The sequence below is a fragment of the Mchenga conophoros genome, linkage group LG7 (assembly GCF_057382185.1).
Source record: "Mchenga conophoros isolate Kocher_MC1m ecotype Shallow Benthic linkage group LG7, M_conophoros_male_GT1.1, whole genome shotgun sequence".
NCBI lineage: Eukaryota > Metazoa > Chordata > Actinopteri > Cichliformes > Cichlidae > Mchenga > Mchenga conophoros.
In genome coordinates, this window is record NC_140532.1 from 33,135,285 (window position 1) to 33,147,558 (window position 12,274).

Consider the following 12,274-nt stretch of genomic DNA (forward strand, 5'->3'; position numbering starts at 1 on the left):
TGTTTTTGAGAAGTAAATGACTTTATGGCCTTTTCTGGGAGGAAGTTACTAAAAATATAACCAACTGCACAATAACAGAGCTCAGGATTAAATTTGATGTAACGTTGTTCTGCATTAGTCAATGAAATACAAAAAACTATACTTTTGTCAACATGCTTTTCAAATATAAAATACATAGAAAAAAACAAAAACCTATTAGCCTGCTACTAACCAACATTTTATTTTCATGTAGCTGACTTCAAATGTGCTTTGTCACATTTTCTAGTTTGTGTAGGTAATAAGTAAAGTGGCCAATGTTTTTAAACAGTTAAATATTAATTACACATTTATTAGCACTGAATTACAAGAGCTAATGTAATGTTGAAAAAACAAAAAAACCCCATGAATGGTAGGTTCTGCCATTGCATGATTTACCATTATGAAGCTAGACATTTCTATGCTTATAAGTGACGAAAGAAAGAAAAAAGTAGTCTTTACTTCAAGGAAATATAAACAAGTTCACCAAACTGGGGACTTCCAGCTTCTCCCCCTGAAAGAAGCTCAGTGATATCTATGAGGACGTGATTCACAAAGCATTAACAAACTCCTATTTGTATCAATTAACCTAGCATGACTACAAATCAAAGACAAAAACATCAGAAAGTTATTATAGTACTAAGTTCATTTTTAATCAGCTCTCAAGTTGCAAAGTCAATCTATAACAAACGCTTCGGCTAGATAAAATGCAAACAACTGACAAAGATACTCATCAATACATACACGTTCAGTTCCGGCTTATTACACTCTCAAAACCTTTTTGCTTTTTTTTTTGTTTGTTCCTTTTTACATTTTATAACTGTTACAAACAAAACTAGCATCGTGTCAAAGGCAACACAAGTAAAATCATGACAAGAAAATGATTCACAAAAAAAAATTCTCAAAGTTTTGGTCAAATGTTCAGGCAGGTTTGGTTATTTCACCATAAAATCTTGATTTTGGTCTGATAGTCAACACCACGGCAGGGCATTCCTGTCCAGAAGATTCAATGACTGGACTGACTTTGGGTTTTGTTTTGTTTGTTGTTGTGAGGAACAAGGTTTTCCTGAAATGGAAGCAGCATTGAGTATTGCATAAGAATAACACAACTATTTTCCTAAGTCAAAGAGTTATCACATTATATTTTTTGCTTTTTGTGATTACTACTGACTCAGAACAGGACCTACTTTGCGCCACAGTCACATAGGGGTTGCATTTAAAACTAACTTTGTGACAAATATATTGTCTGTTTATGAGAACACAATAATGGAAATTGTGTAATTGTTCTTTTTGTATGCTTTTCTTCACTCATGTAGGCAATTTGCCAAAAAAGACAATGCACAACAGACAAGGTTAAAGATCACTGGGCGCATTATGGTCTTTAGATATAACAATATGTGACACAGCACACGAAACAGCCAAGCAATCAGGAACAGCAAGACTTTCCATTATTTCACGTTTGCTATCTTAACTTGACTGTCTGCAACTATCTCTGAAAACTATGTTGGGGGGAAAAGTCATTTACTGAACAATTTCTGATGAATAAGCAGCAAGTAAACAATGCTTTGCTGAAACTTTGCTGAAAATCCTCGTCCAGCAGACCCCTGCTCATTTTAGCCCCACACACTTTGGGTATGTAACCTAACCCAGGGAGTGAATGAAATGTGCCACCTTAATGATGCTGACAGCTTTTCTGTACCTGGCCTGTGGTGACACTGCTCTGCCGAGTGTGGTGAGAACAGTTTCTTGTGAACCTAGTGGAGTTTTTGAATTCAGGTTAATGATTTCCGAAAGAGTATATATCCATCAAAGTCATACAAACTACATGAAAAGATTGATACATGAAATATATTTTCAAACATCAACTTGGAGGAACATTTTAAACTTTAGCTGGATTATGCTGCATCACACACTGTTATAATTTATCAAGCTTTGGAGCACTTCTGAAAGGTTTTTTTTTCATGGGGAAAGAGATTTGTTTAAAAAAAACAAAAGGCAGAAAATGTAAACTTAGTAGAATAAGTACAGTCAAGACAGTCACATTCCCACAGGCAAAATTCAGAGAAGTGTATATAATAGGCCAATCACGTCTGCTTCCACAAGATAAAAATGCATATATGTAAGTTTAATTCGTGAGCAATTTATCAAGGAAACTAAAATATTAACATAAATGTGCAATGATAAATGTATTTGCAACTTCCTCCTCCAGACAGAAACACCACACCGTGGTTGGTATCAGATACCTTTATAATGCATTTTAGCTGACTATAAGACGCAGTGGCCATCTGTATCAAGTCGCAGCTGACATGTCGGGAAAAAAAAGAAAAGAAGCAAAACAAAAGCAAACAAAGCCAAAAAAACAAAACAAAAAAACAAAAAAAAAAAAAAAAAAAAAACTGGATAAAACCAACAAATGTTTTGCAGCTCCTGCATCAGAAACACTGAACAGGTCAATCCGTTCTCATACTGTCAAACATGCTGACAGTGCAACAAACACACAGGCATCGATACACACATTGAAAACTGAACGAACGAGTACAAACCGCAGGCATCAGAGAGAATTCACACACAGGAGATCCAAAAATAAAAGCTCTTAGAGGTACTTAGATTGATTTGTTGTTTTGATAAATCTGACATACACAAAAAACCCCAAAACATCTGACTTCTGTTCTCTTTTGCCTCTGATTTATAATCTATAATCAATAATGCATTAAAATATTCAGTAGCTCACAAACTTTACAGAGGATCAGACAGAAGAGTTATTATAACAGGCACAACATGACCGCAAACAGTGTAAACTTTCAAAGTGAATTTAAAAACAACACTTAAGACACGATAGGTTCATGGAGAAAATGACGGTCAAAAACAGCAAGAGATGGACGGAAGATTTAAAAAAAAAAGAAAAAAAGAAAAGGGAGGGGGTGGGACTGAAATGAAGACACGATGAGTAATATTGGAAGAAGGGTTCAGGTAAAAACCGACAATTTGTCCTAGAAGATTGTCACAATTAAAGGCATTGGTTGAGGAAAATTCTTGCCCATTTGGAGATGTGTTCAGATCTCAGATACAAAGACTTTTAGTGTTAATCTGTTTGACCCGAGCTGCGATTGCGATTGTAAAGTTAATCAATATTGAAGCAATTTCCCTAACTTTATTAGTCCTAATAAGTTGCATGTCATCTAGTTAAAGTAGTTAAGCAACTGCATGTCATGTTTTGCCTCATAATTCATTTTCATCAATTTCTTTCAACGAAAACTTGACATGACTATGTTAAAAACTGACACTCACAGAGAACTCACAATTATGCAGCATGGTACGGAGCTTTTTAGCCTCTTTCAGCTTTAGTTTTGGTTTTACGGCACATTTACTACCCGGTTTGGTCTTGCTGCTCTGGCCAGCCCAAACAATTTCACCAAACAGCAGACAGGCAAAAAACAAAGACACAAACATTAAACAGCCACAAATCCAGTTTAATTTATGGAGGAGACTCAACCAGAGCTGAGAGGAAGGTGAACAATGGAGTAAAGAATTACAACTCCTGTCTACATGCGCTAGGTGTGTAATCTGGCTACTGACTGCTAACATGCAAGGACTGCCACTCGATCTTCTCCCCTCTAGTGGCTGATAGACTTCTGCTAAAACATCACTCGCTTTATGAATAAAAGGTGGGCCAGAGTAAACTAATAACCACACATTTACTTAGTTCGTTTTACTGAGGTTTCTCTTCCAACTATACTTTTAGACATAAGTGGCTTGTACATTATAACTATTTTACCCATACAAACAACGTCTGCATAATTTACAACCAAAATAAAAGATAACACCTGTAGAAAACATACACAATGCTGCAAACCAGCCTACAGAAAGACAGAATTTTCTGCCAAGTAACTGGGAGACAGAGTCAACGCTTCATACTATCAGCAAATTATTGTTGAACATCTAAAAATCAAATATACTGTAAGTAGCACTTCAATATGGCAATGAAATCTGTTGTTGGAAAATTAATATGTTTAGCTGTCAAGAAAACTAAAGTAACAAATATTTATTTGAAAAAAATGTTATTTAACACACTGTCAGATTCAATTTGTGGTTAAAATTTTAAGCTATAGTACTTGTTTCTTTGCTTGATATAGTGTTATGTGTATGTATTTATTGTAACTTCTGCTGCCCTGTTGGCCAGGTCTCTCATGAAAGAGGTTTTAATCTTAATGAGATGTTTACCTAAATGAATAAAGGAAAATGATAATAAATATACTGCTTCCTAATGACCCATTTGTTAAGCCCTGGTCTTTGATTTGCTTTGAATGACAGCCTACAGTAAACCCAGCACGCTACAGCTATACTCCCCCACAAGTTGGAACAGCTTTGAACTTTCTCAGCTGGTTCACTGATGCACAAAAATCAACATTTATCAGCAGCCAATCAAATCTTTTTTTCCTCAATATTCTTTGATCACATAAGGTGTTATTTGATTTATGGAAAACTGTGAGCTGCACTTTAAACACACACACACACACACACACACACACACACACACACACCAAAAAAAAAACAAACCCCAAAAAGAAATCACTGACTCAAAGATGAAATTGACATTTTAATATAGTGGATTTTGTAATTAGCATCTAAATACATGCCACTGTTGTCGTGTTTCAGGTGCAAAAACATAGGCTTTTCCTGTCCTCAGTGAGTTAAAAGGTTGTGATCAAGTATAAAAAAAAAAAAAAAAAAAAAAAACTAAGCCAAAAAATAAAAAATAAATGCAAAACTGTAGAGGCTTCAAAAATACTTCACTTTTTACACGCTTTTGTTGGATTACATTTATACATTTCCTGATTAATCTAAACTTAATAACACAGTGACAACATGTTTTTGCCCAATAAAAAAAAAGTTTTGGAAGAAAACCCAACTACTGAGTGCTTCTACCACAGGCTGAGACATCCAGTCATCCTTCAGCATACCATGAATCAATGAACTAAAGAACAGAGCCATTGCAATGCTGGAAAAGCTTCAGGGCAAGTCACTGTTGGTTCTTAAGTGGCCAAGCCAAAATTTTAATCCATCAGAACATCTTTTGAGAGGCACAAAGAAGACACTTCCCATCCAATCTGATGACGTTTGAAGATGCAGATTAGCTCGGATGAATTGGATAAACCACCCAAATCCAGGTTGAAGAGATTTAACCAAGACAACTCAAAGCTGAAATGAGTAAAACCAAAGTTTCTGGATTTTTTGTTTTTATGCTTTGAGCACAAAAATACTAAAACAATGAAAAAGTAAATCAATATAAAAGCAGCTACTTAAATTTAATTAAATTAGATGACGTAACACAGGAACGTGGGATGTAAAGAACAGAACAAAAACAGGACAACAGAAATAACTACATATGTCTCACATGTACTGTAAAATAAATAACTGGTCAACATATAATCTAACATTAGTCATGGACAGAATTGGAGCCCAGAGCCATATTGGAGTTTCTCTGATTATCTGATGTAAAGATGTGAAAAAGTCTAATCAAAAATCAGCTGCACTGAAGATCTCATGTCACCTGATAAAGCTAATTCTGCATTTTACTCCCATTCTATGCTGTTATTATTATTTTTGTGATTAGAAAGGATTTATTCAGAGAGCTTGGATGTTGATTTGTTGCTGCAGACAACTTTATTTTGAGCTTTTTAAGTAAATGGTAGAAAGTTACAATGACAATGTGCCTCCCGAACATCTAATAGCACAGCTGGACCGTCTCCAACAAGGTCTGCCTGACTACAGTGGAATAATGCTTCAAAGGTCAAGGCAGTAGGTCACTTTGGAACAACACATCTATGCTGATAAACACTATTAAAATGATCAATATGCAATTGATTTTTTCCTTTATTGCACATGTGTCATGCTATACCCATACAAGTCCTATAATAAAGATGGCATTCTTTCCAAAGGCCAACAATAGGCTGAGATTTCAGTTTCTGTAGAAGTAAAGAAAACGGCCCTCTGTCTGCATGTCTGTCAACATTTTGCTACCGAGTTTATCAGGTCAGTTGCTCATTTCGGGTCACACTGTCTAAAACGTTAAGTTTATTTTGTATATTCTGGTCAATCTGTATGTCAGAAAGGAGGATTATCCAGGATATGCTCACTATGGCTTACTTTGGCTCCACTACATCTGGTTTCACAATGCCAAAATCACTCATTTTGAGGCTTCAAAACAAGTAGCTATGCCCATCTTTTATAGTGTTGATGGCATCAGCCATCTGAAAAAACTGTCTCTTAATTAATACTTTGGAAATGGAAACAAACATATAAAATCTAGCCAAAAAACTTTTCTAATGATATTAGGAATCCTTAGCAGACTAGGATATATCTAAACTTATCAAATGCTAATATTTGATATGAGAAGGTGGAAAATGCCAGTATTTGTGGTCTTCTACTTCAGTGAAAACCTCAAGTTTGCCATGTAAAACCAGGTGATGTGGCTTAACAAAAAATAATAATAAACCCCCGCCCACCCCACAAAAAAAAAACAACTTTAAAATGAAAAACGTTGAAGTTGGTAGGACACTGAAAAAACAAACAAACAAACAAAAAAACCCTGACAATGTAGGAGTGTTTAAATAGATTTTTTCTGATTGTGGTCAGAAAGTGAACGTTAAGAATCACCAACAGTAGGAACATGATACATCATCTGCTTGGATGGTGCTCACTACCAAGCTAGCAGACGGCATCATTTTTAAAATATTATTGATGTCACATGCTGTTTGGTTGTTTTTGTGTGGTAAATTTGTGTCTTCATTGTAAAAGAATGAAATATAATATATGGTCACAAACAATTGAGGTCAAATGCTATACCCTTTATTAAGTGTGCAACTTTCTATAATCTATATAAGACAATACTACCTGTAAACAAAATTAGTGACAATGGAAAAAAGTACATGTTTCTGATACCATACTGCATGAGAGGGTACTATCAGATGTTACCTAGAGAAAGAAACAAAAGAAGCCAGCAGTGGGTGATTTTATTTTATGTTATGCTGCACTATAAATTTTTTATTTTATTAACAAAAAGAAAAAGCATTTTGCATTTATTAGCAAATGTCTGCCATGTCTAAACCTGACAAAAAAATGTAAAAATCAAAAAGTTACTAAATGTGGCTCATATGGGTACAGCATAGGACACTTTGTGAAACGGGGAGAAAAAAACAATTATAAATAACAGAGGAATTAAACCATATCAGTCACACAATTTCTCACTGTGATCCAGGAGCAAACACTTTAGGAGAGGACCAATACTGATTAAAAACAAAGTTAAGTCCCCCTCATTTTGCGGCCATAAATAGATAGATCAACATATAAAGAGTCCAAATTAAACTTTTAAATGCGTCTTTTTGATTGTTTAGGTCTGTTAAATCATTCAAAGCACTTGCGAGCAGTTAAATTGGGAGCGTGCAGAGCCTATTCCCAGGGTGCATGTTTTTAACTAGGCACATTATGCGTCTGACAGTGATGAAACTGTCCCCTCCTGTTTTAATTTCCTTCTAAAGGCAGACCAACAGAGACTGTATTACCGTAAGAGTCCATTAGAGGGGGATAGAGTTCTTTCATTGTCAGAATGACATTAGGGAGGACAAGTAAGCATAAAGGGAGGAAAAGAACCAAAATAGGAGAACATGGCTAAATGTTAGCTTTAAAGAGCACAGGGGTGATGAAACAATGAAGAGACATGCTATCAAAAATGACAAGGATAAAGTAAACAGAGGAAGGAATGTGGTGAGAAGAAGGACAGACGACAGAGCAGCACTGACTGGTTGTTGTCCTGTATCGCCTCTTCATCTAACATGCACATTTCTTAGCATTCGGCTGTGCATCACCAAGCTTTGTGGCCCCGTTCCCATTGGCAGGCTCGGCAGGGGGTTTGTCGACGCACTGCTCCATCCTCTTCATGACCAGGTCCAACAGCGTTAGAACCGCCTTGTCCACATCTGCTCCTGTCGCTGCACTCGTCTCAAAGTACGGGATCCTGCAAAGAACAAATCTGCAACTTAAACCAATGTTTTTCCAAATGCACCTCACTTGTTCACCTTCCTTTGTATTTGTGTTATTTTCAACCATCATGAATTTAAAAAAAGATTTTTTTTAAACTGGTCGAAAGGCTGAGGAAGATTTTGAAGTATAACCTGTGGACTATGCATTTTGCATTGAGTAAATTAATGAGCTAAAATAATGTGAATACTGAGTATATCCAGCATGTATTCAGTGATAAGTTCTTGTACTTGTAACCATATGGTAAAAAAGTGCAGGTGTGAAGACCGAAACAACTTTAAAGGCCCATCAATCTGCTAACTGTCTGAAACAGGACCAATCCAGAGAGACAGTGTCGTTCAGAACCATCTGATCAACAGAACTTTACAGGAATAAATTCTACGCTGGACAACAGAACTGCAGAAAGACTAGTTTGCAATTCTAGATATCTGCTAACTGTGATATGCATTAAAAAACGTGAAGTGTGTGCTTTACATATGATAATGTTTGGCTTATTGTCAGTTTATTATGGGCATCTGCGGGAGAGGTCATGTGTTACTGTATTCCTAAGTATGTTTAACAACTTCAGGTGGTTAACCAAAGCTGGAAAACACTTGAAGGCTTGAAGTGGTTAGTTTAACCATCTATACCAGCACATTTAGGATCTGCAATTTTTGCTATACTTGCATCAACAAAGCTTTTTAGGTTTACTCGTTTATGTCAGAACTTACTTATATTACTTCCGTGAGCAAAACTTTGTGGGTTTTTACCTCATCTAACAGGAAGTCGTCTGTTGTTACAGAAAAACCGTGTACCATCTATTCATAAACATGCAATGTTGATGATCACAATAATCCTAACAATGATATTCTATAAAAGAAAATTATCAATGCTAACAAAATAAAGTATTTATATCAATCATACATGATGTACAAAAGTGAGTGTTGTTTTCGGCCAAAGCCCCACATGTTTCTGAGCCACATTAATGTTATTTTAATGCAATAGAGCAGAACAGAGGTGTAAAACAGGTGGTTATTACAAGATATATATGAGATATGGAGTTATGTAACATCAAAAATCACTATTACATATTTGCTTTTCTTATTCTCTATCACGTCATATTTACACAATGTGTTCTAAAGCCTGTCAAATATTAATGTGGATCAGAGATCTGAAGCACATCGGAACATTACAGTATGTTAATTTAAATGTCAGATTTTAATTGTGCAAATTGTTTCTTGCCTGCACGTGGCTGAGAGATGCACACCTTCCTTTTACTTTTATAAATACCTGCAGCCATACCAGTAACGTAGGACAAAGTGTTTACGGTATTAGTAACTTGAGGACATGTGGAGGGGTAAGGATCCAACTGTACAAGGTCAAGCATGGAAACAGTGTCAATTGAAATTTAAGTTAATGCAGTTTTTCTCCTAGATAAATAAACATCAACAGTATTTAGTGTGTGCATATAGACTTAAGTATAAGTGCAAGATATAGTTTTAATTGTAAATACCTTAAGTGTCCATTGATATGAAAACAGCTGCTTAGTTTCTACAAGACGCTAAGGAAACAACTTTTGTTTTTTAATTAAAGCCATCATGTTTTTAGGGTAATACCGAGGCCAGAAGCTCTTTTGTGAAAGTCAGACGAGAAGTTGCCACCGTGTGCTCTCAGATAAACAGTAACAAAAAATAAATAAATAAATAAAATATCACTGTTCAACACCTGAAGTGGTCTTAATATCTACTAATACATACGGTTAATGTACATGACAAATAAACTTGCCCGTATTTTTCGGCCAGCTCCTTGGCCTGTCTCTCCTGAACCTCCCGCTGGTCGGCCAGATCCGCCTTGTTCCCTACCAAAACAATATCTGGGTTCTCACAGTAAGCATTCGCCTGTAGCTGGCCTGAAAATGAATACAGATTAAAAAGTAAATAAAGAAAAACTGATGTATCAGAGGAACTTCAAACAAACAGAAATGTTTTGTTATACTGCTATTTCATGCTTTCACAATACATTAGTCATCAGCCTTTTACATATTTTAACAGTGAGCTGAACATTGTTGGACTGAAATGTTTTGATAGCAGATTCTAGTAAACATACTCATCCAGTTTCTGACGTTGAGAAAGCTCTGCTGGCTGGTGAGATCGAACATCAGCAGGAACCCCATAGCATCCCTGAAGAAGGCCGTGGTCAAGCTGCGGAACCTGAAACACAAACAGTTTTAAAGAGTACAGATATGACAATGTGTATTTTTTAAAGGGTTTCTAAAAATGTCTTAATTGTATTATACTGCACAATATCCCGAATGTGAAAGCCACCCAATCACATTAACTGCTAGCCTTATGAACAGACGAGGCTAGAATTGATGTGTCCACAGATGCAGTTCTTTTAACAGCCACAAGAAGGTGCTGCAGTAAAAAAATAGACAATCCTACAATAACTACGTAAACCCAAAACAAGTGTGAAACCTGAATTGATTAATTTAAAAATGTTTGGGCACATCATGTTTTTAATTGAGAGCAAATGCCTGAAAGCAGTCACAGAGCAACACTGTATTGTTCTGTTTTGTTGATTTGTAGCCTTCTTTTAGGCCAGCTGATAAATATCAAATACTCACATTGTGTCAGCTGTGTTCTGGGTCTTTACCAACTCCTTTTAGTGTTTGGCATTGTATCAGTGTATAGCAACATTTCAGATCTTTGGCCACAAATCAAACTATTCATTTTTCATACCAGGCTGTAAACATGCCTTCAGTTTAATGATGAGCTGGGCATTTTAACTTGTCCGTTTGAACTTAGGGCTATTAGAAATGCAGTTTGTTGCACTTCCATGCTTCATTTTCCAGCACAGGATGTCACATTTGCCCAAATTAAACTCTCAGAATAGATATTTTACTAATGTCTGTCAAAATATTTAAAAAAAAAAATAGACCTTTGCTGCTCTACATCTGGAGATTGCTGGCTGTCACCAGGTGAAACTGGTCACAAAGACAGTGCTGCACTGAAAACCTTGCACACTGCTAGGAGATTGCCTTAGTCACCCGTAATTTGCACGGAGGACACCAATGCTTCCATTTTCCACTGCAAGCTGTAGTGTTTGTTTGTTTTTGTTTTTTTTAAATCAGAAGCCCCATTTCATACCAAACAAACATTTTGAAAAGGTGCAACTTTTACTTTGAAGGGTAAAAACTTACAACCGGTTGGGGAATACACATTTTTCTTCCCTGGTAATGGATGGTTGCCACATGGTCCTGGATTGTTCTCTGGGGGTCTAAACATGACATTCTAACATTTTGCAATATCAGTGTTTAAGCTGAAAATCTGTAGTCGCCAACCATTTCCAAAAATCTGTTATTCCGATGAATAATTCTATGAAACCTTCTTGCACAAAACAGAAACATTGATTTCAATTTGATCAATATCAGCTTATAACTTTGTTAAAGTAAAATATATGAGCTGTAATTTCACCTGTGTTCAAGCACTAAATACAGAAAAACAATAGATGTGTGCCATGTCCGTTTCTACCCGCACAAGTTAGTAATGGGGCTCCCCCAGCTGAAGTGCATATTCTGAGACATGCTTGTGCTTCTGGGTGTGACAACAGCGAGTGTATAAACATTACTTATGAGCAATATTTAAGATGCAAACAATCGGAATGAAGCAGCAGATATCAGAGGTGTCTCCACCGCAGCCTGCTTACAGGTGGAATAATGACTTTAACCGCTTGAATAAATGATCATGCGGAATCTGTTGCACTGGGCAGAATAAATGCAATTAAAATTATGTAACTAACACAGACTCATCCTGCGGTGAGTCATCGGGCTTTTATAAACAGATTCAACAGATCGAGGTCGGGACCAATTAAAGACCACACATGCATGACTGACACATGCAGCCATAAATACTGCTCTGTTGATTCTCCATCTAGATTTCTGAAATAAACTTTACTACTCTACAATTATAAACTTTTTAAAACGTTTTTCATTGTACCATTTATCTGTTTTGATATCGTCCCTGGTGATTTCATTTTGGCATTATTGCATTTTCTTTTGGTGAGCTTCAACCAATCAGTAATGACTGACCAATCAATTGGAAGTCAATTCCTCGGGTCAATTGTGCAATGACAGCTAAAACTGTAGTTTGTTGCACCTCAAGTCTACACACCATCTAACCCCAGTGGGATATCCACAGTTGTAAAACTGGCCCTAAAGGTCAGCTGTATGACTGCATCGGTTTCA

At 36.2% G+C, this 12,274-nt stretch overlaps 1 protein-coding gene across 3 annotated transcripts in view; it reads right to left on the reverse strand.

Annotated features, from left to right (window-relative positions):
* Positions 1-643: 643 nt before the first annotated feature.
* Positions 644-12,274, reverse strand: part of rab27b (RAB27B, member RAS oncogene family) — a 97,652-nt gene continuing 86,021 nt past the window's right edge. For all 3 annotated transcript variants that reach the window (XM_085278953.1, XM_085278954.1, XM_085278955.1), the window contains 3 exons: positions 10,138-10,241; positions 9,817-9,940; positions 644-8,029 (listed from right to left, as the gene is read on the reverse strand). In XM_085278953.1, coding sequence (XP_085135079.1) covers positions 7,843-8,029; positions 9,817-9,940; positions 10,138-10,241 — 415 coding nt within the window. In that variant the 3' untranslated portion in view covers positions 644-7,842. The remainder of the gene's footprint in view (positions 8,030-9,816; positions 9,941-10,137; positions 10,242-12,274) is intronic.